General features: G+C 40.4%; 1 protein-coding gene across 16 annotated transcripts in view; it reads left to right on the plus strand.

Moving 5' to 3' along the window:
• Window positions 1-26,865, plus strand: part of PCDH9 (protocadherin 9) — an 890,445-nt gene that overhangs the window by 561,464 nt on the left and 302,116 nt on the right. For 6 of the 16 annotated variants that reach the window (XR_010597753.1, XM_065581141.1, XM_008178503.3 and 3 more), the window contains one exon: window positions 8,516-8,591. Coding sequence is in view for 13 of the 16 variants with exons in the window: in XM_008178503.3 (XP_008176725.2) it covers window positions 8,516-8,591 (76 nt within the window). In the remaining 3 variants the exon portion in view is untranslated. Of the gene's footprint in view, window positions 1-8,389; window positions 8,592-9,377; window positions 9,435-26,865 lie in introns of all 16 variants that reach the window. The other 10 variants (XM_042861713.2, XM_042861711.2, XM_005296950.4 and 7 more) reach the window with 3 other exon arrangements.

A 26,865-nucleotide genomic window follows, 5' to 3' on the forward strand; every position in this document is an offset into this window, starting at 1 on the left:
GTTCAATCAGGGAGGGTGAGGTGCTCTGCTAGCAGTTGAGGTGTGAACACCAAGGGAGGAGAAACTGCTTCTGTAGTTGGATAGCCATTCACAGTCTTTGTTTAATCCTGATCTGATGGTGTCAAATTTGCAAATCAACTGGAGCTCAGCAGTTTCTCTTTGGAGTCTGGTCCTGAAGTTTTTTTGCTGTAAGATGGCTACCTTTACATCTGCTATTGTGTGGCCAGGGAGGTTGAAGTGTTCTCCTACAGGTTTTTGTATATTGCCATTCCTGATATCTGACTTGTGTCCATTTATCCTCTTGCGTAGTGACTGTCCAGTTTGGCCAATGTACATAGCAGAGGGGCATTGCTGGCATATGATGGCATATATAACATTGATGGACGTGCAGGTGAATGAACCGGTGATGTTGTAGCTGATCTGGTTAGGTCCTGTGATGGTGTTGCTGGTGTAGAAATGTGGGCAGAGTTGGCATCGAGGTTTGTTGCATGGGTTGGTTCCTGAGTTAGAGTTGTTATGGTGCAGTGCGTGGTTGCTGGTGAGAATATGCTTAAGGTTGGCAGATTGTCTGTGGGCGAGGACTGGCCTGCCTCCCAAGGTCTGTGAAAGTGAGGGGTCATTGTCCAGGATGGGTTGTAGATCACTGATGATGCGTTGGAGAGGTTTAAGCTGAGGACTGTAGGTGATGGCCAGTGGAGTTCTGTTGGTTTCTTTTTTGGGCCTGTCTTGTAGCAGGAGGCTTCTGGGTACACGTCTGGCTCTGTTGATTTGTTTCTTTATTTCCTTGTGTGGGTATCGTAGTTTTGAGAATGCTTGGTGAAGATCTTGTAGGTGTTGGTCTCTGTCTGAGGGGTTGGAGCAGATGCGATTGTACCTCAACGCTTGGCTGTAGACGATGGATCGTGTGGTGTGATGGGGGTGGAAGCTGGAGGCATGAAGGTAGGCGTAGCGGTCGATGGGTTTTCGGTATAGGGTGATGTTAATGTGGCCATCGCTTATTTGTTCGGTGGTGTCTAGGAAGTGGGCCTCCCGTGTAGATTGGTCCAGGCTGAGGTTGATGGTGGGGTGGAAGCTGTTGAAATCATGGTGGAATTCTTCCAGGGTCTCCTTCCCATGGGTCCAGATGATGAAGATGTCATCAATATAGCATAGGTAGAGAAGGGGCATGAGTGGACGAGAGCTGAGGAAGCGTTGTTCCAGGTCAGCCATAAAAATGTTGGCATATTGTGGGGCCATGCGGGTGCCCATAGCGGTACCACTGGTCTGGAGGTATATATTGTCACCAAATTTGAAATAATTGTCCTTGAGGATAAAGTCACAGAGCTCAGCAATAAGTTGTGCTGTGTCATCATCAGGGATACTGTTCCTGACAGCTTGTATTCCATCTGTGTGTGGGATGTTTGTGTAGAGAGCCTCTACATCCATGGTGGCTAGGATGGTGTTTTCTGGGAGGTCACCAATGCATTGTAGTTTTCTCAGGAAATCTGTGGTGTCACGGAGATAGCTGGGAGTGCTGGTGGCGTAGGGTCTGAGTAGGGAGTCCACATATCCAGACAGTCCTTCAGTGAGAGTGCCAATGCCTGAGATGATGGGGCGTCCAGGATTTCCAGGTTTGTGGATCTTAGGTAGTAGATAGAATAACCCCGTTCGGGGCTGTAAGGGTATGTTGATTTGTTCCTGTGTTAGTGTACGGAGTGTCCTGAGTAGATGGTGCAGTTTCTTAGTGTATTCCTCAGTGGGATCTGAGGAAAGTGGCCTGTAGAATTTGGTATTGGAGAGTTGTCTGGCAGCCTCCTTCTGGTAGTCAGACCTGTTCATGATGACAACAGCACCTCCTTTATCAGCCTCTTTGATGATAATGTCAGGGTGGTTTCTGAGGCTGTGGATGGCATTGCGTTCTGCACGACTTAGGTTATGAGGCAAGCGATGTTGTTTTTCCACAATTTCTGCCTGTGCACGTCGGCGGAAGCATTCTATGTATAGGTCCAGACTGTCATTTCGACCCTCAGGAGGAGTCCATGTGGAGTTCTTCTTCCTGTGTTGTTGGTGGGAAGGTATCTGTGTATCACTGCGCTGTTCAGTGTTATCTTGAAAGTATTCTTTGAGTCGGAGGCGGCGAAAGTAGGCTTCCAGATCACCGCAGAATTGACGATATTGCTGGGTGAGTTAGGGGTACTGCTGTTGTGGCCCCAAGTGGCAGGTAGGATTTTAGACAGCTTACGGTCCTTTTTCCTTTGTAGAGAGGTGAAGTGTGTAATGTAGATCTCCTGGCTTATTTGAGTAGAGTCCATTTGTGTGGAGGGTTGGTTATTTATGAAAGTCTCCAGGTTGAAGAGCTCTTTCTTGATGTTTTTCTGTTTGCTGTATAGGATGCTGATCAGGTGGTTCCTCAGTTTCTTTGATAGTATATGGCATAATCTCTCACTGTAGTCTGTGCAGTATGTAGATAGCAATGGATTTTTCACCTTCAGTCCATTTGGTATGATGTCCATCCGTTTGCATTTGGAAAGGAAGATGATATCTGTCTGTATTTGTGCAAGTTTCTTCATGAGGTTGATAAATTTCCATTCCATACGGCTAAATGCAGTGCCTTGCATGGTGTCAAGTATCAGAGGAGTAGCCGTGTTAGTCTGAATCTGTAAAAAGTAACAGAGGATCCTGTGGCACCTTTAAGACTAACAGAAGTATTGGGAGCATAAGCTTTCGTGGGTAAGAACCTCACTTCTTCAGATTCAGACTAACACGACTACCCCTCTGATAATTGATGAAGATATTGAATAGAACCAGACCCAGAACTGATCCTACGGGACCCCACTTGTTATGCCCTTTGAGCATGACTGTGAACCACTGATAACTCAAATAAATTTGTTAGTCTCTAAGGTGCCACAAGTATTCCTGTTCTTTTTTGCAGATTAGACTAACACGGCTGCTACTCTGAAACCTGTCTCTGGGAATGGTTTTCCAACCAGTTATGTACCCTCCTTATAGTAACTCCATCTAAGTTTTATTTCCCTAAATCATGCTCAAAATATGATGTGATATAAGCAAGTTTGCATCAATGTTGTGACACAAACCGCCTCCACATTGTCATGGTGTATATTGAACCTTCACTTGCAACATTTGGATTCAGCTCAGCAGAATCTTACAGGGCAGAAAGGTTTTCAAATGGCTTGTCCAGCCTTAGTGATTTGTAGGCTCATTTGATGCCTTAATCACATGTAGATTGTTGCATGGTTGACCTCAAATGGGTCTGAAATCCATGATGTCAAGATCTAATGGATTTGTTAAATGATAGAATGTTACTCACACAATGATACATGGTTATATATTATGCAGATCTTTAAGTTTTGCTGTAGCCACTGCCAAAATTTAGTTGCTGATTAATTTCTGATACTTGTACATTCCCAACTTTCTTTCTTCTTAGACTATTTCTTACTGCTTCAAAGTGGCTATGGTATCTGCTAAGAATGTATATTTAGAATAGTTTTGGTTATTAATACAGTCTCCATGGAAAAAAGTCACTCATTTAAAAATACATATATTTTAAAAAGTGAATTTAGTGCAGAGAGGTTTTGTAATTAGAAAAGTGAAAAGTGCTAACAAGCTAGTAGAGGTATTCTGTGTGTGCATGAAATACAGCTAAAACTTGTATTGAGATCATAAGGGCTTGCCATCCATGACCAGGATGGTTTAGGTGTGCGGTACATTGATCATAAAGCTTGTTATTCAGCATAGACTGATCCCATCTGGAGGAAAAATGCATTTGAAATGCTGTAGTTAGTGGCTGTATAGATGAGATGGAACAAGGATACTGTGAGCTCCTTGACTGCCAACAGTTTGACTTAACTTAGTGAGGAAAAGAAATATGGGCAGCTTTCCTTTCAAAACAAAAGCACAGGGGTCCTCAATGTTATTCAGCAAGGAGGATTCAGTATGTTTTGGAAGGCCAACAAGGTTGACAAAGGGAGGGAAAGGCTGCTTGGGAAGGTGCTTGGAATGTTGCATGCTCACAATACTTCCTTATTTTGGGTGCCTGATGTGTTAGGATGGATCACATTTTGGGCTGTAGGGAAAGGAAAGATGTTCTGGGGTTAATGCGCCAGAATGGGACTTGGTAGATCTTGTGTTATATTCATGGCTCTACCTTAAATTTCCTGATTGACTTTTCACAGGTCATGTATGTCCGTATGCCTTGGTTCCCCATCAGTGAAATTGAGATAATGCTTGCTGACCTCAGAGTTATGAGAATAATTCCATTGATATTTGTGAGGTGCTGCAATACTACAGCTGAAACCTTTCTTCTTTCACTGGACAACTTCAAAAACTGAGCTGTCAGCTAAGGAGCTCCCACTGTCATTTTTGAGGCTGCGAAATGTAACTTCAGCTGACTAATCAGCCAGGAAAAACCTGACCCCCATATCTATCTAGGTACTCTTATGTATCCAATCCCCTTGTTATAACACCCCGATGTGACAATGGAGTAGAAGCAGCCATAATGGATTGTGTATGCCTGTTAGTATGAGGAATTATTGTTTTAACTACGATCAACTTTTTTTGCTGTATAACCCTAGAGGCCTTTGGAATGCTCTTGGAATTGCAGATGATTCTGTTTAGCTGAGTCAGACCCTATTGTTTCTTAACTATTTCATATAGTCTTGAAGAGAAGGACTTTTATTGGCTCCCTAATTTAGAGATCTGTTTTCCTCAACTGTTGATATTGCCTTATGTTGCCCTTTTACTTCACAAATATTAAAAGAAAATGCCTTTCTTGTGCTGCTGAAAGTCCTGCTAGTGTCATCATCTCTTGTTTTGGAAATACAGTACTCTGAATGTGGTTGTTTGGAGATAAATGCAGAATGTTACCAGATTTGCCTGTTACTTTGGGGTACACTCATTTATTAGGGGAACTCTTCAGGGGTGGGGTCAGTAATTCTATCAATGTGCTACTTGAGGCACTTGTGTTTTCATATGGAGCTCTACTTCTCCCTTCTGCAAGTTCCCTCCCAATGGAGCTATCCTGCAGGACCTAGGTTCCCCAGGACTGGGTTCTTCCAGCCCCAGAATCAGACGAACACTCACACACACATTAACAGAGCGCGTCTGAGAGGACAGGGTTAATCAGCACTCCCAAGCTGACCCCTTATATGTCCCTGGACTCAGTAGGCTGGGTTGAACAGCACCCAAGCTGTCACCCTCATATGCCATGGGCACTGCACCGGAAGAGAGCATGTCTGAGTAGGCTGGGTCAAGCAGCACTTTCAATCTGCCACCCTCATATGTCCCTGGACTCAGCAGACTGGGTCAAGCAGCACTTCCGAGCTGCCACCCTCATATGTCTCAGGTTCCTATCTCCACTTTCACGTTACAATTGTTCTGGTAATAACCCACTTGATGAGCAACCCCCATAGGATTTTTGGGCGCTGCAGGGATCTTTTAGCTTAGGTACGAGAAGTGCTGCTGTAGAGCGAATGGGGAAGCCAAAAACACCCACGAGCGGGGAGAGAGAGAGAAGCAACCAGCCTAACCATGAAAGTTATTTATTGCCAAGTAATCACCATACAAGGAGAGCCAAACAAACAAAACAGTTATGATATTAAATCTAACTTAAATTTGATTACAAAAGTCAGGTTTAGAAAACTATAACTGATCACACAAGTCAGCGTCAGAAGGCTATACCTAGCTAGAGAGAGAGAGAGAGCTGGGTTCTCACCACTCCGTGAAGTTTGAATCGATCAGGGTTCCCAGGTGGTGGTGGTAGCTGAGGGTCCGGAGTGCTGGAGACAGGCAGAGCCCCCAGCATGATCAGTCAGGAGAAGATGAAATCCCAATGGAACTGATGCAGATTTTGGATCCAGGCATCATAGCATTTACTTGAGCATGGGGAGGGTTTTCTGTAGGGAAAAAACAGTGGTTCAAGGGAGAACACTAGATTTGTTTGTGGGTAAACTGATGGCTCAAGGGAATATACCAAAGTTGTTTTGTTTAGCCTAGACAGTGGGAACTGACCATTCCTGGCTATGTGCAGTGTTCCTTCGAGGGAGCTCACCATGCAATTAGGCAGCTTCAATATTTTGGATACCAGTAAAGGATTTATTACTAGAATTGGTCTGATAACTACTGAGCTGGGTGTGTACAGGTGTGGGTTCATTAAGATCTGGAGCAGAGATTACCCATCATGCAGTGCTTTCCTGCTTTTCTGGTCCCAGAGTTCAGTACAGTTCTTGCCTTGGAATCTTTGTTCTCCATTCTGTATGCTAATAGAGATGCTTCCCTGTCCCATCTTTGATGCAAATGAGGCAAGGGGAGTTTCCTTAATCCTGTCACCCTTGTCCAGGGAGGTTTAGATGTGTCTCTCCCTGCCTTTTCATTGCTTTTTGTAAGTCTTTCTTCTGATCGGCTTTGGTTCAAGTGGAGGCTTGTGCGGGGAGGAGGGTCAGAGATCTTTCGTGAGTCAGACAGGCTGGGTACTGTGCCCTCGTTCCCCAAGAACACAGAGCTGATAGGTAACAAGGAAAAGATATTAAGCTATATTTGTTTACAATTGAAAGGTATTCTGTTCATCTCTAAGGGAAAAAGAATCTGCTAGCAATACTGATTACACAGTATGTTCAGAGAATCAACTATAGAGTGAAAGAAGTCATAAGATAAACTAACTGGTATAGTTTGATGTAAAAGTTGGCCTAGTCAAAAAAACACTGAGAGCTAAATCCTTAGCTGGTATAAATTGGCAAAGGTCATTGACTTGAGTGGAACTACACTACTTTGCAACAGCTGGGAAACTGGTATTACAGTGTGAGGAACGTCTTAAAAGAAAAAAAAATCAAGCTTATTTGATACTAAATTAAGCAGTAATCCAACAAAATGGGTTCAATCAAGCATCTAGGTTTGACCAAGTATGATGAATAAAAAAGGAACCCGGAGGAGGATATTGATTATCTTGCACAACTGTTTTCAAATGGCTGAAATGAGCAAACACACAATTAATAGTGTTATCTCTAGGATTTTCTTCACATCATAATGAATATGGGCCCAATGCTACTCCTATTGACTTCAGTCAGACAACGGCTAGGCGGGGCATTAGCATCTAAAAGCTTCCAAAGCTCAGCACTAAGATTCTGAATCTATCCTGGATCCCATACCATCTCACCTAACCAGATCACTCAAACTGTCCACTACTACAATTCAGATTTTGAGGGCAGATGTGCTTAGCTTAAGGTATCTCCTCTCTTGGGATGCTCTAGTTGCCTCCAGTGTCTGAGAATGTAGCGTTATCTCATGATACACTTAATATTATGATCATACTGCTTTTATGAAAAACCTCATTCTGCTCCATAGCCACTAGCTGCTAAAAGGGAGAGTTTACATCTTGCAATACTGTGTGACTCATGAGGAATTACTCGATCACTTTGTGGTCCCAATTCACAAAGTCAGCTTACTTCCTTAGTCGGGGTTGTTTAAAAATCAAGATTGTTTGTTAACCATTTCAGGTGTATCCTGTGCAAATATTTTAGTCAGATTCCCTTAGTCTTGTCCTGTAATTTGAGATAACTTCTAATCCTGGCTCTGCCTCACTCTGTTCCATTGAGCAAAGCATCTAACTTTAGACTTCTCCTCTGTAAAATTATTGTAGTAATCAGCTACTCCATGGATGTGTTCTGTGAATCCTAGTTAATCACTGTAATTTCAAAGCAATGTTTTATAAATGCTAAGTGTTAGTATCATTAAATAGAGAGACAAGGTGGGTGACGAAATATCTTTTATTGGACCAACGTCTGTTGGTGAGAGAGACAAGCTTGTGAGCCACACAGAGCTCTTCCTCAGATATTTGTAGCTAGAAAGCTTTCCTCTCTCACCAGCAGAAGTTGGTTCAGTAAATATTACCTCATCCACTTTGTCTCTCTAGTATCCTGAAACCAACATGTATACAACAACACTGCACACAACAATGGATAGTATAATTAAATAGACTTTTATCATTCTGGTCCTGGAAAGAGTGGGTAAAAGTTTTAAGATACACACACTGATTGTGTAGGTGATATGTTCACACTGTTTGCTGACTTCAATGGATGATTCAATCGTCAGTGTTCTGTTGCCTGCTTTTCTTAGCATAGTTCCCAAAGATTTCTGTTGTTCAAGACAAGATTTGTATGTCGTCCCTTTAACATGGCAAGAAACACATAAAAGCGCTTTCTGATGGGAGGCTTGCTTCAGAGATGAGCTCATGGAAACTTCTGAACCTCCACTCTCCTGCATGCCTTCTTCCCTGGGTTGCTGTACAGGATTAAAAAAAAAAGTGCCACAGGAGTCTTTTTTTTTTTTTTTTTTTTTGAGAGAGAGAGAGAACAGAAAAAAGAGCACTAATCAGCATGTCCTGTGCTCTTCTTTGTAGTCCCAGCGCCGTGTTACGTTTCACCTCCCTGATGGCTCCCAGGAAAGCTGCAGTGACAGTGGTCTAGGAGACCATGAGCCTGTGGGTAGTGGAACCCTGATCTCACACCCTCTCCCTCTGGTTCAGCCACAGGACGAATTCTACGACCAGGCCTCTCCGGACAAGAGGACTGAAGCTGATGGCAACTCTGACCCCAACTCTGGTGAGTTGACTTTCAAGGCTTTGGTAGTCTTTGATAGAGGTTTTTGTTTGTTTTGTTTTCTCTTTTCACTTTTTAAAAAACTTTTAAGCTGCAGAGATGTGGAGCATGTGCATGGATATTTAGTCACAGCAGTTCAGTGGAATTTACAGCATGTTAAATTAGTTGCCTGAAATATCATGTTGCAATGTTGATTGTAAAAAAGAAACACAAGTAAAAAAAAAATTGTGCTCATTTGGGAAACATGTATAGACAGACTACATGATGAGTGGAAAAAAACAAGAAAGAAGGAAGTTCTACAAGGTAGCTTGCTTGTCTTTGTTGTCATTTTCAATGTTGTTTAGTATTTACCTATGCACTTTCTTCTTACAATGATGCTTCTGTCTTCACTGTGGGATGGGATTTGAAATCATCCTAAATACCTATTGGAGATCAAAGGAACAATGAATTGTAGGTGATATTTTTCATTGAACTAAGTTAAAAAATGAAGCAAAATAGGGTACATATATTTTTCTGGCTAGTTTGCATATAGGTACCACCTCTTTCTAATAGCTGTCGCACTGAAAGCCCTTCTGCTTGCAAAAGTAAATGGAGATTCTCCGTTAGCTTGAGAGGGCGGGGGAACTCATGTTTGGCTCTAATGGATATGAGTTTCATCTACGATGTTTCACATGGGCAGTTTGGCTGGTACCCACTATGGCTATATATATGGGAAGCTATTTTTTCCTTTTAATTGTAATTAATTTTTACAGTATATTGGAAATATAATGCTTGCACCCTGCACTATAGATGCAGCTCAGCAAGTGATAATGGGAGAATCATACATCTGAACTGAGGACTCTACAGGTAATGTGACTAGGGCTCATTGGGAATTTTTTGACAGTGTTTTGTCATTGGAAAATGCTGATTCATCAAAACCTAAACTTCACAGAAACATATTGGTTTTGACAAAACGTTTTCTGGGAACATTTCTCAAGGGGGAGAGAGACAGAAAGACAGACAGACACTTCCTATAATAACCAATAGTTTAATGTAAAGCTGAGATTTGAAGCTGGGCCTCCCATATCGTAGGTAAGCATGCTAACCACTGTGCTATTGGCTATTCTGGGGTTTATGTAGTCTCTGTCTCTCTGTCACATACATGTTTTTGTTGTTGTTGTTTTTTCATTAAAACTGTTGAAAGGTCTTGGTCTTATTTCGCAAAAACAAATTCCCAAAGCTTGAAATTTTTCACAAAATGAAAATGTTGTTTTCTGGCCAGCCCAAACTGTGACCTTAAGTCCACAAAAACACAGGTACCAGTAGTAGTATAACAGCAAAGAGCGAAAAATGTGTATAGTATATGTAACTGATTAGTTTAAGTGGAATTATCCTGTTAATTCCTTGTCCATGCAAGAGAAGAGTGACATATTTAACTAGAGTACAGGGCTGTCTTAAGGCTTCATTCATTACCTGTAGGCACTGTAGCATGGGCTTTGCTGATACTGAGTTGTATATCTCTATATAGCACATAGCATAAAAGTCCATCAAACAAAGCTGAGCAAAGAGAAGGATCAGTAAACTCCTGTACAAAGGTCTTACATGGGAGTTTCTGCATTAGCGAATAGGTGTCAACTGCACCGTGCAATCATGTAATATTAATTACAAATGATCTAACTCACCGAAGTCAGCAGATGTGTTTAAAGCTCATATGAATATATCTGTTTTAGTGATGTCTGTAACTGATGTGATTATACACAATTTAGCCTTTGGGGACACAAAATTCAGGGCAAAACTGTGAGAAACTAATGGTCAAGCTGCATTGAAGGTTAGTGAGGCATGGGAATATAGCTTCCTATACTAATTATTTTATCAGACTGAATTAAAACATGGATTTAAATAGTGTCTTATATATCTCATCAGATCTTACAAGCTAAGCAGAGTGTAATAATTTATTTCACAGAAGTCACCCCAGGAAACATAGGTCATGAGGCACTGTGATTATGTAGATTCCACTCTTAACTCTTGAGTCCTTACTTAGTTATTGCCCAAGCAACAATGAAGTGGTCAACAATGAAGTCGCTGGAGATGCCTATTTTTTTTATTCTGAGATGTGAAATATAGGTTGTGACAGTTTATGGGCCTGAAAGATTCCACGACATCTTTACATGAGTAGAAGTTCTACCCAGCATTAGGGCAAAATTAGAATGTGAGTAATTACATTCTACCTACCTAAATTACTGATGTTGTGTCAATTGAATATGGTAATCTTTGACACTTCCTGTCTTAAGCTGTAGTGTATTATTGCTGTGCAATGTTAAAGAGTTGCTGCATTCAACCCTAGAGGTAGTTTGATTTCAGTGGTTGTTGAAGTGATTCCTACTGTAGTGTGTATGGTTTAAAAGCATTGTGAATACTTTGGGATGACAGGTGCAATTATGCGGGGGGTGGGAGGGTTCTTAGTGAGAACCCATATTGTTACATTAATGAAACATATGCATTAGATTAAATCTTTAAAAATACAGAGAAACAGTTAGACAAGCTTTGTGATTTCTTTGTAATCCTAATACTTAATTATATGTGTGTTCAAAAGAAAAAAGTGGACCCATTAAGACTTTAGGGGAGCTTTACATTCCTCTCTCATTCACCACACCCATGATTTACACTGGAACAAAATGCTCAAAAAGAGGGTGTAAAATGTTTCTAAATCAGAATGGTCACATTTATATCCATTTTACATTTATATCCAAGGAGGTGATAAATAAGGGATTTTTAAAAGAAATGTGTAACTTTGATGTTAGTCTGGAGGTGTTATATGTAATATAGTCTCTCAGAAAACAAAAAACTGTAATAATAGTTACAAGTTTGTTTTATTTTTGAGAGCCTGTTTTATATATATTTAATATATAATATAAACCTCAAAAATAATATCAAAATTCAATATTTCTTTAATAAAAAGCCTCATTCTCCATTGCCCTTTCTCTTGTGTAATCATAACAGTAAATTACACTATCATGTGTATTTATACATAATATAAAGGTGTAATAATGTTACTAATAATGATTAATGTGTAATAAGAATTGTAGGTAGGTTGGTTAGTTGTGGTTTTTTTTGTTTTTAGAGACTGCCTGAATATTCTATTTTTTCCAAAGTTCCTTATTTCTGTTACAACAAGTAATACATTCACAGAATCATGGGTAGTGATCAATGGCTCCATTTTGAAATTTGAAATTTTGAAACTCCAATTAACTTTTCTATATTTATACTGTTTGTTTGTTTATTTATCTATTTATTTATTTATTTATCTATCTTCAGGTGGTAATGAGAACAAACTAGGCAATTTCATGATTTTTTTTTTTTAGTCAGTATCTAGTATCTAATTTCATGTTAGTGTTCCCATGCACAAGTACGGCTGCAAATGTATTGTGGTAAATATTACAGAGCAAGGTTTTGTTGTGCTCTTTAAGTGTTTCAACAAAAATGAAAAGAAGCGTAGTCATGGGACTATTTGTAATGATTGTCTAATAATGTATTTGTACCAAAAATTACATGTGGGGCCAAACTTGTCCTTCACTGTCCCTTTCAAAGCTAGTTTTAATGCAAGGTGTGTTCAGTTTGTTGAAGCAGGATGCTATTTCTGCCTGGAAAGACCTGTTAAATGGTGAGAACCATTTTGGTGAATGACTTTAATGTTCTTGTGAATGGTGTGTTTTTATTGTTGCACACCATAAATGTATGTAAATAAAGATGTACCCATTGTTTCCTGGTAGTGGTATGTTGCTGCTTTAATTAAGTTTGGACAGGGGGCAAGGGCCAGGTTTGGACAGCCTGCAATGTTAAAGAATGAGTTAAATATTCTCATAGCCGAATGATCTACTGCATGAGAAACTCACTGTTACGTTTTGTAAGTGTTGCCAGCCTATGAAGAGACAAGGGAGTTACAATTACACTAGTCTAATGAAAAGGGTATACAAAGCCAGAGAAAATTCTCCCAGCTAATATTAAAGACACCAATATCTCATGAAAGTAAGAGAGATTACAAACACTAGTTTTGTTAGCTAAATATTGTCACCATGTTTACTAGGGGAGGGCAGACAGGAGAGGCAGGACAAATAGAAAATAAATCAATCAATCAGCACTTTAACCAGGATCTGCATACTCCAAGATTGGTTTAGGACACTTAACCTGTCAATTTTGTGTAGGCTCACATTGTCCAGCCATGCCAGAAGAAAAACAGAAGGCAGTGGATTTAGTTTAATTAGTTTGCAGTTTTATTCACTTAAGATATCTGGGAGTAACCAACCACAAATTGTGCAGTTCAGGTCATCATACTTTCCTTAATCATTTACCCTGCCACCCTCTCCTTGTAAGAAGGTTAAGGGGGCTAAAAAAGGAGGGGGCTTCCTTTGCTTTACGTCCTTTTTTTGATCCATTTTCTCTGATAACAGTAACCCTTCCATACTGATACCCACACTGGACATCCACCATAAGTTTTATGTACTAATTTGTGACATTATAACCTAACTTCCCTGCCTCACCCATTGGATCCCAGACCCACTATGGGGAAGGAAAAAAAATTCCACTTCACCTTGGCCGGTCTGGGAGTGAGGGGAAAAATTACTTACTCCCCAGCCCCCAAGGAAGAAAGGACAACTCGCATGATGCCCACAGCAGATCATAAAGGGACCTGATTCTTTTTTAGATTCTATGGGTTGGAGGATGGGTACTGCAAGCCCAATCTAGGCAAAAGCAGGCTTTTCTGGAACTGCACATAGTATAAATACCCCCACTCTTCCAGTCAGCAGGAAAGGCAGTGTCCCTCCCCGCCCCCTAACCTGATTAAGCTATTTTCTTATCCTCCCTACTCTGTATAGGTCAACTTTCTTCCTTTCTGTACCTCTGCTACCAGTAGTAGAGGGAGCCTTTAAAGAGGTAACAACCCCCTTTTTTCCAGCCACCTCATAAAGCTGTGGTGAATGAATATCTTATTCTTGAAGCTTTCATCTAATCCACCTATAGGTCTTTGCCATCTCAGACTTCTATCATCAGTGTTAATTGACAATTAAACAACTATAAAGTTCACCTTTCACTTGATGCACCGGTATAGCCCAAGGTTATCCTATTGTATCAGAACTCTTCTGTCAGTGAGCAATATATTGTGGGCCGAAAAACTGCATTCTTCCATACATTTTCACAAGCTCTGTGGCATTATTACATGTTAGTAACAACAACTAATTCAAATTCAAGAGTCATGACTGAAATGACTTAATTTCACAAAGAACATTAATTTGTGAAATGTTGCCATTCTTAAAAACAGTTATGAACAACCATGTAAAATGACACCATGTTGACCATGACTTTGTGGTCAGTGTAGACCAGGACAAATTGAAATCAGCATGTAATATAAGTCAATGTTTTGCAACCATCTTGAAACACAATAAAATGATGTATTATGTGTAAGCCCAAGGAGGAAGTAGAACAGGGATTTGTGATTGCTGCATTGAGAATATATAATTAAAAAGAGAAAAATAATGAAAATAAAAAGGAAACTGTAATTTTTCATAAAAGAAGAAGCAGAGCTTTGAAAGGAATTTGCCAAAGTAGAGGTTTAAAAATTAGTTGGCCACATTTTGATTTCTGTTGTATGTATTTTTGACCCAACCTGTTTCTAAATGAAGAATATTTTTGAATTTAAAAGACTATTCATTTCATTTCTCACTCTTCCTAAGAAAGCTATTAAAAGGGAAAATAGTTGCCAGATTATATCTCTCAGTATGTCAGATACGAACCTGCAAAACCACCAAATTGCCCTAAAGTCTAATAGAAATTGTATATTACCAACATGACTTTATTGCATCTCTTCTGCTTGCTTTGTCGCTTTTCAATGTGTTTATTACAAAGTGTAATGTTAACAGAAACATCCTGTTTTATGACCTGTTGACATTAAGAGAAGATTTTGATGTATTTTAATCTGGAATATTTCTTTTGTAGTTCATCAGACAGGAGCTCAGTGTTGTTTTCTTGCTAGTACAGTTTTGATTTCATCAGCATTAAACGAGCCCTTATTAGTTAAGGATCCTGCTTTCACTGCTCTTTTAGTAAAGGCTGCTAAGTACTATCATTTAAACTGGAAATGTTAACCCATCTAATGGTTACATTCAATATAGCTAACAGAATGATAGAATTGTATGTAGGAAAAATGTGCCTCCTAGTGTAAAGAAGGTGAAATGTGTACTTTCATGAACTTGCTTGATGAAATTACATTTTGATAGCTGCAAGCTGTGGATGTGATTCATTCTCCCTCAAAGAGAGAAAGAGAAATAGCATATATTTAACCGAGTGTGGGAACTGCTCTGGGGAGAAAGCCTATTATACATTTCAGATGTGCGTGTGTGGAAATAAGTAAGAAGCAGAGAGAGAAAATATTTATGTCCTTCATATGTTTGCCTAATTTCTACCCATAATTAATAAGCAATATAAATAAATGTTACATAACCCCAAATTATGCCTTCATGTAAAGAAGACTGGGCTTGGGTGAAAAACTGTAACAAATCCTTAGCATTTTAAAGGTTTCACTTCTAAACATAAAAAGAAGAAAATTGTTTTATAATGCCGGAAGGTATTCAAAATAAAAATAAAAATTTGGAAGTAATTCCATGTTCTTGGAAGCAATGGCTAAAATAGCCCAAGTCTGCCATTAATGCTATAATTACAATGTTTTTTATTTCCAGTATATTAAACAATATTTGGATCAGTGTGGCTGATAAAACACGAGACCCCGCATTTGAATAAACCTAATGCTACAGTTGTTTAGTGAAATGATTTCAGGGGAATTAAATCATAATATAATTCCACTAATAAGCAGGAATATTTCTGTGGCATGGTTTAATTATTATTACAGTTTAGAGTTATGGCAAGAGTGTCTTGTATTAAACTTGCAACAAAGAATCCTGTGGCACCTTATAGGCCTTGGCTACACTGGCGCTGTACAGCGCTGCAACTTGCTGCGCTCAGGGGTGTGAAAATGCCCCCCCGCCCGAGCGCAGTGAGTGCAGCGCTGTAAAGCGCCAGTGTAATCAGCGCCTACAGCGCTGCATGCTCGCTCGCAGCGCTGCAAGCTATTCCCCTCGGAGAGCACTGTGAATTGCCAAGTGTAGCCAAGGCCATAGACTAACAAATGTATTGGAGCATAAGCTTTCGTGGGTGAATACCCACTTGGTCAGACGCATGTATTAAATTTGGTCATATGACAGGGTGCCATGTGGAGAAGCTAATCCTTTCATGCAAAGAACTCTGGTTTACAGTGTTACTATCACAGGGGCCAGTGAGTGATGGTGTTTTAACCTTACAGTCTCTTCCCACTGTATAATCCTTGCTTTTCTTTACTGCTCCAAAGTTGCTTGTTCCACTTGGCTAGACTGAAGTTCATAGTGGAGAATTTACAGTTTAACATGTAGCCAAGGATGCTTCTATGTTAAATTTTTCTCTCCAGATAAATCACTGTCCATAGCTATTTTTGTGTTTCATAATCTGAGAACTGAAAGAAGAACATTTGCCTTTGAGACATTTCCTCCATTTCATTAAACACAAGTTCATACCTCACACAGAATCTTACACTGTCACATTTAGCTACAGGCAAATAGTAGCAAGAGGAACTGGAGTCAAGTTGGCTGAATTAGCCTACTGAACAGCTATTAAATAGACTGAAGACTGGATTCAATCTTGGCACCGTGTATTTGTTTCTTTAAAAAAAAACCCTGAGGGGCATGATATGTATCAACATTTCATTAAGATTTTTAAAGCATTCTTGGTTTAGAAAGAAGACACAGAGCCAAATTTTATCCTGCATTCCTTTCCCTTCTCCCCATGCACCAATTCAGGATGTGTGGAATGTGAGTCAGGGTTGAATCTGATCTGTGCAACTCATTACATCAGTGTGGGGCAGATATTTAGTGCAGGTACTCCATAGGGAAGGGATACAGAGACCAGATAAATTGCTTGATAAAGGACTTAAAGGAGGTGTTTGTTAAAGGAGAGGAATGAGGAGGGTAGCCTAAGGGCTTCTATAACTTGCATGGCAGGGAGCCAAGCCCTATTCCTTGATGCCCACCTTAACCCTCATTTGAGAGTGGGGATGGTAAGGTCCCAGCAATGGGTTGACTGGGGATCAGGATGGAAAGAGAGGGGGGACTGGCAGAAGCCACCAGGTAGATATTGAATGAAATGGGGTTATCTGCACTGTACACTTTTATCTGCTGCGTAGTCCCAGAAATCTAATAATAATGTTGTGGCCTGATTAAGACACATGCAATGTCTCCTGTCCTCCTGTCAGTATAGCCGGACAATGTCTGCTATACTAAAAAGCCATCTACGCTCAGAAATCTTTTCATTATATAGGTCAATAGATTCTTAAGGCCAAAAATGACCATTTTGATTATTTAATCTGGTCTCCTGCACAACACAGGCCAACAAATCTTACACGATAATTTCTGCATCAAGCCCATAATTTCTGTTATAACTACAGCAGGGGTGAACAAACTACGGCTTGCGAACTAGATCCGGCCCCTCAGGGTTTTGGATCCGGCCCGCAGGATTGACACACCCGTGGCGCTGCAGGCCCGGCGCAGCTCTCACAAGCAGCCGGCACCACGTCCCTGTGGCCCCTGATGGGGGTAGGGCAGAGGGCTCTGTGTGCTGCCCTCGCCTCCAGACACCGCCCCCCGCAGCTCCCATTGACCGGGAACGGGGAACCGCGGCCAATGGGAGCTTCGGGGGAGTTATCTGGAGGCGCGGCAAGGGCAGCACATGGAGCCCTCTGCTCCCCCTCCCCCAAGAGCCGCAAGGGCATGGTGCCGGCTGCTTCCCGGAGTGGCGCAGCGCAGGGCCAGGGTGGGCAGGCAGGGAGCCTTCCCTGGACCTGGTGTGCGCTGCTGCCACCCTAGAGCCGCTCCAGGTAAGCAGTGCTGAGCCGGAGCCCGAACCCCTCGTACACCCCAACTCCCTGCCCTGAGCCCCCTGCCGCACCCGGCATCCCTCCTGCACTCCAATCCCCTGCCCTGAGCCCCCTCCCGCACTCTGCACCCCTCCCTGCATCCCTGCCCTGAGCCCCCTCTTGCACTCCGCACCCCTCCTGCATCCTAATCCCTTTCCCTGAGTCCCCTCATACAGCCGGCACCCCTCCTCTGCCCCAACCCCTTCCCCTGAGCCCCTTCCTGCACACCGCACCCCCTCCCACATCCCGCACTCCCTACCTCACCACAACGCCCTGCCCTGGCCCTGCATGCAATTTCCCCACCCAGATGTGTCCCTCAAGTCAAAAAGTTTGCCCACCACTGAACTACAGCATATTTTCAAAAGATATCCAGACTTAAAGACTTCATTTAAAGACTTCAGGTGATGAAGAATCTATCCAACACTCAGTTACTTATAGACCGCAATCAAGTTGCTTCTTAATCTTCACTTTGATAATCTTCACTTCACTGTAAGTCAAGTTTTCTAAATGTGGACTCATATTGGTAGCTCTTTTCTGAACATTTTTCAGTTTTTCAACATCCTATTTACGTGTGGACTCCAAATCTGGACACTATATGAGAGGAAAGTAGCAAATGCTGCATGCTTAACCACTTAAGCATCCAGACCTTTTATAACAGTTTCAAGGTTAAAATGACATAACCACAATTTCAACTTAAATGCCCACAATAGGGGAAAAAACCCTCCTCATAAACCCCCTAAAACACAGGCAGTGCTTTTATTGATTTCCTTCTGTACAGATTCTTATGTTTTGATGTCAGCGGGTATTTCTTCATGCCTCAGCAGCTAAATAAAAAGTCCTTTTATATTAGGATTAAAACAGAGAAACTCAAGCCAATTTTATAGCCATCCCAGTAGCTGATACAAATTAGAGCAACAAAAGAAAATCACAGTTTCAATGTCAGTTAAGTTTCTTATGCTACATTCCATGCTGGAAAGCATTTGTAGATAAGGCTAAGATTTTGTCATGGATATTTTTAATAAAAGTCAGGACAGGTCATGGGCAATAAAGAAAAATTCATGGAAGCCGTGACCTGTCTGGGACTTTTACTAAAAATATTTGTGCCAAAATGGCGAACTTTGGGTCCCCACACCGCCTGCAGCAGGGTAGCTGCACAGCAGCTAGGAGCTCCAAGGCCCCCACTGCAGGTTGGGTGTCAGAGCTCCAGGGACCTCTTGCCACCCATGGCTGGGAGCTGTGGGGCCTCCCACCACTTGCAGCAGCTGGGGACTGTGGGGTACCCCTGCCACCTGCAGCTACAGGGGTCCTCCCACCACCTGCGGAGTCTGGGAGCTGTGGGGTGCCCCCGCAGCATCCAGGAGCTGTGGGGTACCCACACTGCCCAAAGCCCCGGGGGCCCATCGTGGATGGGAGCTGGAGCTGCAGGGTTCCCCCGCTGACTGTAGCTCCAGGATCCCCCACTGCCCACGGCAGCCAGGAGCTGTGGGGTATCCCCACTGGCCATGGTGACCAGGAGCTCAGGGGTTCCCCTGCCACCCACAGGGACCAGAAGCTGCAGGGATTCCCCTGCTGCCTGGGAGCTGGGAGTTCTGGGGGCAGCAGAGGTGGTGGGGGTACCCCGCAGCTCCCGGCCCCCCTGGGCAGCGGGGGATCCTGCAGCTCCCAGCCACCGCAGGCTGAAGTCATGGAGGTCACTGAAAGTCATGCATTTTGTGATTCCGCAACCTCCATGACTAAATTGTAGCTTTATTTATAAATAATCATGCACATTTTACAAAATGTGTAACAGTAGTAAGTTGCAATCCTGAAAACCCTTACTCATGTAAATAGTTTCCCTGACTTTGCACCACACATTTACAGGTTCTCACTGTGGAGCTACGTGCAGGCAACTAGTAGAAAAATTTAACATGAGTGGAATAAAGGCAAAGGTAGAGGGCCTGTTGCTGCACAGATCCTCTGTAATTGGCCAGTGATTTAGAATAAATACTTTTCTCTATTTACAGCAGGCTATTAAACTAAAATGAATTTCTATAAAGTTTATTGGCATCATGTAAAACTAAAATTAGTGAAGTATGATACAGAAGCTCAACTTTCCATCATACTCTAACCTGTTCTGAAACTGGATAGTTCTAGATTTTTGTGGAGGGGTGTCAAAAGAGGGGAAAAACAGATTACTGACTACGTCAAGACTTGTGTGCTTTAATTTCAATACATATTTGTGAAAGTATAGGGAAATATCTGATATTACTTATATCTCATATTACAGCTTAATCAAAATGTAAAACTTTTCCTGACGTGGCTCTCATTTAAATTACATTCATACATGTCATTATCCTTCCCCCTAGAAGCTGGTGCTCATCTCTGGAAAATTGCCAAGTGCTGTTGGTCCAGTAGTATTTTTAACTTGGAGTCTATAAACAGAAGGAATTAATATTTCCATAAACAAGATTATATGTATTATCCTCTAGTTTGTTTGAATGGATATCTTGAAAAACGTATTTCCAAAAGTCAAACACTAGGGGACAAATCCAGTGATGAGACTAAGGGAATTTAGCATTATAAGTAACATGTATCTTCAAATGATCTCTGACATGTACGTTACACTGACATACACATCCTTTAGACTCACAATCACTTACAAACATATTATTTACTACCCTTACACATCACCTCTGAATGTGGTCCACTGAATGTGAATTTTAAAAGTCTACATTGGGTGTATTTTATACACTCAGAGCTAGGCTCTGCTCTTAGTTACACTGCCCTAAATCCAGAATAGCTCTACTGACTTCAGTGATGGAAGAATCTGACTCTGAGAAGAGAGAACAACTACTAACATTGGGGTGTTTGTTAAAGCTATCTCCTACTTTAACTTACATCTTCTGACACCTTTCTTAGGCTCCTCAGCATGTAAGTTACATCAGCTTAGACTCTCTTTCACTTAACCGCAGTCAATGACCAAATAGAGAACAAATGAAAGGAAATCTAAGAGAATGTAAGGGATCAGACTTGTATCATCTTGCACATCACTAGGATTATTTGAAATATTTATATAAACATTTTTTAAAATTAAAAATGGAGGAAAATTTGCCAACTGTTTCTCATTTATTGACCAAGCTATTACACATTATACATTTATCCCCAGGGTTAAATCCAGGACTGGCGTAATCGGTTGAAAACTCTTTTGAAGTCATTGGAGTTTGCATGTGGTTCAGTGGGCTGAATTTAATCTTAGAGCTGTGTGAAAGTCAGTGGTTTCAGTTCACTGGAAGTCAGGTGATTTTTTTTCTGTTCTCTCTCCTTCTGTACATATATATGTATGTCCTGGCACCCTTTTTGTTTCTTGCTGATGTTCAAGATTGAATGAAACCAAAATATAAGGTGAAAGAAGCAAACAAGCAACCTCAGCTTGAAATGGTTATAGTTTTCCTGAATTCATGTCAAAACCACTGAATTTCATAAGATTTTCATTTGAAACCACTGAATTTCAAACTGATTTTCTTTACTAATCACTCTTATTTGAAATTTGCTTCAGTTTCATTGCAATTGCTATGAATCTCTGGGAAATGTCTGGTCCAAATGTCAATTCTGTAACCAAAAAGACCCCCAAATTTTTGGCTTCATTGTAGAAATTTTAAATTGCATGATTGTTGTTTAAAGCGGGAAGCCACTGTATTTTCAGTGGGATACTCTACCAGTTAGCATGATTTCTCCAGTTGGCAAGATTTGTCTTATTTTCCCATTTATCATTCTGTAAAAATAGAAATAAGATGAACAACTGAATAAAATCCATTTTTTCAGGCATAATTGAATGGATCTGGAGAACTGTGTGTGAATTCTGGGGTACTCCAGAAGGCAAACTAGTTCTAATCGTGTGACACAAGATCAATTAATGATAGTGGTGATTTTTACAAAATCCTAGGGCAGTGAAGCAACAATATAATATGTCACATACAGTTTGTTATTCGTTTGTTTTTGGGACTCTTTCAGGAAACTCTGGGGAAATGTAGTATTCTGGGGGTTTTGATGAATATCTAGGTTTGTTACGTTAGTAGTGAGATTGATTATCTGATTAGTCAAATTCAGTTTCTAATGCTGGGCTTGACTGTGCAATCTCTGTTTTCTTTGGTAAGCATTTGCTCATTCAATAGAACTACTCTGGTGAAAAAGGATCGCACTGCTGAGTCCTTGGAAATCTCACTTGCAACACTTGAATGGGTACAAATGACCAACTGAGTGGTAGAATTTTTGAGCACCAATTAATGCTGTTTTGACACTCCTGTTAGCTTTCCTTAGTCTTTTGCATACCTTAGACAGACTGGACATTATGCATATTTAATTCTTATTTCTGCTGCTGTAATTTTTCTTACATTTTAGTTATTTCTCCCTCAGAATATTTATTTGTGATGCTTATTATATTCATGCCCAGCTTTGTCTGATAAAGGCTGGTCACAAGATATGCCAACTCTTGAACTAAGAGAGGCAATGCTTTTTTTAGGTCTTTCACATACTGTTTTACAAGATATGGAGTTGACAACTAATATTGTTCTGTAGATGTATATATGTATATTTCCACAAACTCATTCCTGCTTCTGGTTTTGAGAAATAATGGGAATGCAACTCCAATTCCATCTGCTTAGAAAGTAATCTTGTTCCTTTAAAGAATAAACAATATTTGTTACTTTTAAATGGTATTTTTGAATGAACAAGGTTGTTGTCTAATTCCTAGTCTTATTTGTTCTATTCCATGCTAATCAGATACACTAATTAATGACATTCATTTTCAGTGTCCTGTAAAGTGTACCTCTGTTTAAAGACAACTGTTTTTGTTTTGTCCTTTTGCACTTCCTGAATAATAGTTTGTTTGATTCCTACTTCTCTAAGTACCTATGCACCACACAAGTTTTTTTTCCCCCTTTTCAGATGTACTAGCTTGTAAGCATATCTTATTGAGTGCCATGACATTGGAGGAGTAGAAGGTAATTTATCTTGGTGCTCAGAAATTCTACAGTGTTATTGAATGCTGATGACTGTACACTTGTGCTGTAAATGGAGAATCATATAGTCAGAAACTGAAATTCTTCAACAAGTAAATAGCAAAATGAGCTTTTGCCTTCCAAAATTGTGAATTGTCCTCTTCCTTAGACAATGTAGAGGTACCATATGTTAGTTTGGAAGGGCATTTTGAGACATTTGAAAAGAACTCTTAATTTCAAGTACTTTTTTTTTTTTAGTAAAGCACTGTCCTCAGATATGATCATGCAATTTCCACTGAAGTGAATTGCACTTCAACAGAAGTGGTATCCACTTACGTGAAGGCAGATATGGTTCTTCATTTGTAGAATGAAACAGAGAAAACTATATTAACTTGTTTCCATTTACTGTTTGGTTTAATGCTAAAATAATTATATATTAGGGGGAGAGGTTTTATTTTATTGCACAAGTAGGATACCAATGGGCTGATGTAACCATGCTTCCTCATGGAAGTGCCTTGTAGTAGAGAAATGCGTTATTAATTCATAACATTAAGTTGACAACAAGCCTTTATCTAACCCATAAGACTTCATACTTATTTTGTTTCTCTAATATACGGAAAATAAATATTACATGTATGTAACAGGGCGAGGACTCACTCCTGCAGCGCCTCATGTCGGTCGTCCTGGGAATTAGCTCTTTTGACCCCGAGCGCCCTCTGTAGGCTGGTGTCCTGCTTGCCGCTGGCCCCCATGTCCCTCCCAGACCCGGTGCCCCTTGTCCTCGGGCTCTGCCCCCTGGCAGTACACCCGCTCTTAGGGTTTCCCCACCCAGGGGAACCTCTACCCACTAGCCCCACCTCGCCTCAGTCTTGGGCTACTGCCAGTCACCATCTATCCCCCGCTCACTGAGGCAGACTGCAGTATATAAGCCACTCATCATAGGCAAGGGGGGTTTGGACCAGCTACCTCTGCCTACCCTGGGCTGCACCCTTGCACCCTAGTACCTTTGACAAGGCCACAGCCTGGGGCTTTTCCGGGCGGGAGCTCCCCAGCCCTATTCCCCAGCCCTACTCCCCTCACGTACTCTGTTCAGCTTCCCAGCAGCCAGGCCCTTCTCCCGCTAGAGACAGAAAGAGATTGACTCTGCTCCGGGCCCGCTGCCCTCTTATAAGGGCCAGCTGAGCCCTGATTGGGGCATGGCCACAGCTGAGCCTGCTTCCCCAATCAGCCTGGGAACTACTTGCTCCCAGCCACAGCTCTCTCCTGGGCTGTTTTAAGCCCTTTATGGCCGGAGAGGGTGACCACCCCGCTACAATGTATTTTTCCTTAAACATTTGTGTTTTCCACAAACAGAATAGAGTTGTGACTGTCAATACACAAACTTGGTCTGCTCTCCTTACCAAAAAGAGAAAAAAAAAACAAATCTAATATTTTTTTTAATACAAAGGACAACTTATTAACATTTTAAAATATGAATGAAGTCTCTAGAAGCAGGAATAATATTTTGTGGCTATGGCTTTATCTCCTCTCATATGGATTCAGAGAAATACAGGGTTGAAAAAAGTAGGTAAGCAGACTGAAAATAATCATAGAATGTTTGCAATGTTCAGACATGTACAGTACATTACACTGTGATTCCACCACCACAACAAAATACTCATTACCTCTGTCAATCATAGTGAGTAGAGATGCCTTGCTACTCAGAGGTGATAATATCTTAGTCTATTATAGTTAGCACTTATTTACCATGTGTGTGGGGAAGAGTGGAGGGGCAGAATACACACATCTTCACATTTACCACAGCCTGAGATGGATATTTTTGTTCTTCTGGAATCATAATAACAAAATCCAGTGTTTCGGCTTGTGTAGCAGGCTTGTGCATTATTCTTAAAAAGTTTTGCAGTTTTAAGAAGGGGTTGTTTCAATGTAAAAACACACGCTGAAAAGCATTTCTTGTTTTGCTGTGTCTATGCATCTTGCAGACATTCAGGCAATCAGCACCTATGGCCACAGTCAGCGGCATTCAGATACCATGGTGATAAGTGTGATATAACAACCTAAAACGATATATTCTAGACAGTACTTCCTGGAGTCACATACAAAAATGGTAGACTCTCCCTGGAGAATGTACCACAGGCAATTTTACTACAGTTGGTTCATGCAGTTAGGTTGCTTGTTATCTTCAAGGCTACCTTATTAATTTTTCCTCTGAGGAAATATCTCCTTGTTTAAAGGAAATTAACCCTCGTAGAGTATAGAAGTTGCTACTTGTATTAAAATAGGAGAAATGTTATCTTCATCTTTATACATATATAGATTTATATCTTAGATTTATATCTAGACTGATATAATCTCCCAAGTGCACATTTGTATTTCTCCAAGGGATAGCTTACCATTTAAAAGTGGATTTTCATTGCTTCTCGTCAAAAATTAAATTATACTAGTGCCTAAAAATTCATGGTATTAACAATTGAAAGCATCCCCCAAAATTCCACGACCTGACAAATCAGAAGTTTCATTTTCAAGACATGATTTGAAATGTAATTTCTCTGAGGATAACCCAATTTCTGCACAGAGAAGACTCTTCTATCATCCTGGTTATATGCCTGATTCCTCTTTGAGAGTAGCTCTCTGGTGACCTATGGATCTGAAGTCAGTGATTAAGCACTAGACAGGAACAAAAAGGGTGAACATTTTTTTTTCCTTTTGGTTTCCCAACTAATCAGGATTAAAAGTGCTGTATAGTACTTAAAGGATCTAGGTGTGCTTATGTAAAAAATGTCACTGGGATTGCTATTGGAGGGATGGTTTTGTTGGCTGTTAAACATAGCATATTAGTTATAAATTTTCCTTTAATTTAAAATGTTTCATTTTTTAAACAAAATATATAAATAAGAGCATTCTCATATCTATGATTCATTAGCATAGATTGTACACAGATAGTTATTGCCAGGCATGATTATCACATTAAATAGGTATTATTTTTTGTACATGTAAAAATATTCATGGACGGGATTATACTGCCTTGGAATAACTGACTAGTTTTGACATTTAGCTTTTGCTGAGTAATTTTTGTATCAAACAGCAGAGGTAATAAATACACTGTAGGTATCCTCTTAATTGAATTTTATTTTAAACAAATTCTTAGATAGTTGAGTCATCTAAGTTAACGCACATAATTTTTAAGAGAGCTTTATGTGCACTCATATACTTGAGTAACACCAAATAAATTTACACTGACAAACTAATGGCATAGAATAAAAGCCTCCATAGAGAAGCCAATACAATTCAAGTGTTGTTTTAAGCATATTGTTTTTGCAAAAATGCAACAAAAGAGGCTGGTTTGATCGTTACTGTTATTGCAAGGCCCTTGAAACCCAGCCACATCCCAGTCCTGAGCATGAATGTGAACTGGCAAGCAGAGCTTAGTCATTAACTAATGAATTGTAGCTGCAGTCTTTCAATAAAAGTGTGTAGGTGGCTAGTAGTGCTTTAGCATTACCAGCAATTTTAATGTCATTTGTAGGTTAGCTTGTGAAATTAAAAGTTGAAACTGATTTTTTTCTCTTGCCTTTTTTGAAAGGAGGCTTAACTGCAGATAATTAGGATCATTCAGAAAAGGAACTAAATGGTGCTACAAAGGTGTTCAAACATAACATGATGGATTAACTTTGGACGATGCAATTTCATTGATCATTTTTCCCTATGATGTACAAAACAGTCTAAGCTGAGAAATTGTGTGAGCTCAATAATTTTGATACTATTATGCCAGGAATAATCATGGGACTCTTTTGTTTGTTTCTTTTCCCAAAACTGGTGAAGCATAATTATGCATTTAAACTGTGTTTATGATTCTCTTGATGTGCATGCAGTTAAAAGCATAACTATTTGCATGCACAGTTACACAGTTTGCACACACATTCATGAAAATTATGTAGTTGTGCATACATTTTTGCACATCTAATACGTAATCTATACATAGATGAAGAAACATCAATGTGCAAGTTGCAAAATGCAAATGTATACACTGACATGTGTAGACTTAATGCCCATCCCTGAATAAAACAGAGGCTTTTAGTGTCTAAATTTTTATCAGTGATGGTATTGACCTTTAGCTATCCAGCTTCTCTTCAGCAATAATGGAGATTGCATAACTGAGACCATAAACATTTACTCGAATATGCCACCTATTTTTTTTCATAGCAGCTTATGTTAGAGGTGGACATATTTAAAAAATAATATTCTGAAGTCTCAGTTAATGTCGTCTGGGTGATACTGTGTGCAGTCCAATCAAACTGTTATGGCTGCATTTTCAAACTGGTGTCTAGGA

The sequence above is a fragment of the Chrysemys picta genome, chromosome 1, assembly GCF_011386835.1.
Source record: "Chrysemys picta bellii isolate R12L10 chromosome 1, ASM1138683v2, whole genome shotgun sequence".
Classification (NCBI taxonomy): domain Eukaryota; kingdom Metazoa; phylum Chordata; order Testudines; family Emydidae; genus Chrysemys; species Chrysemys picta.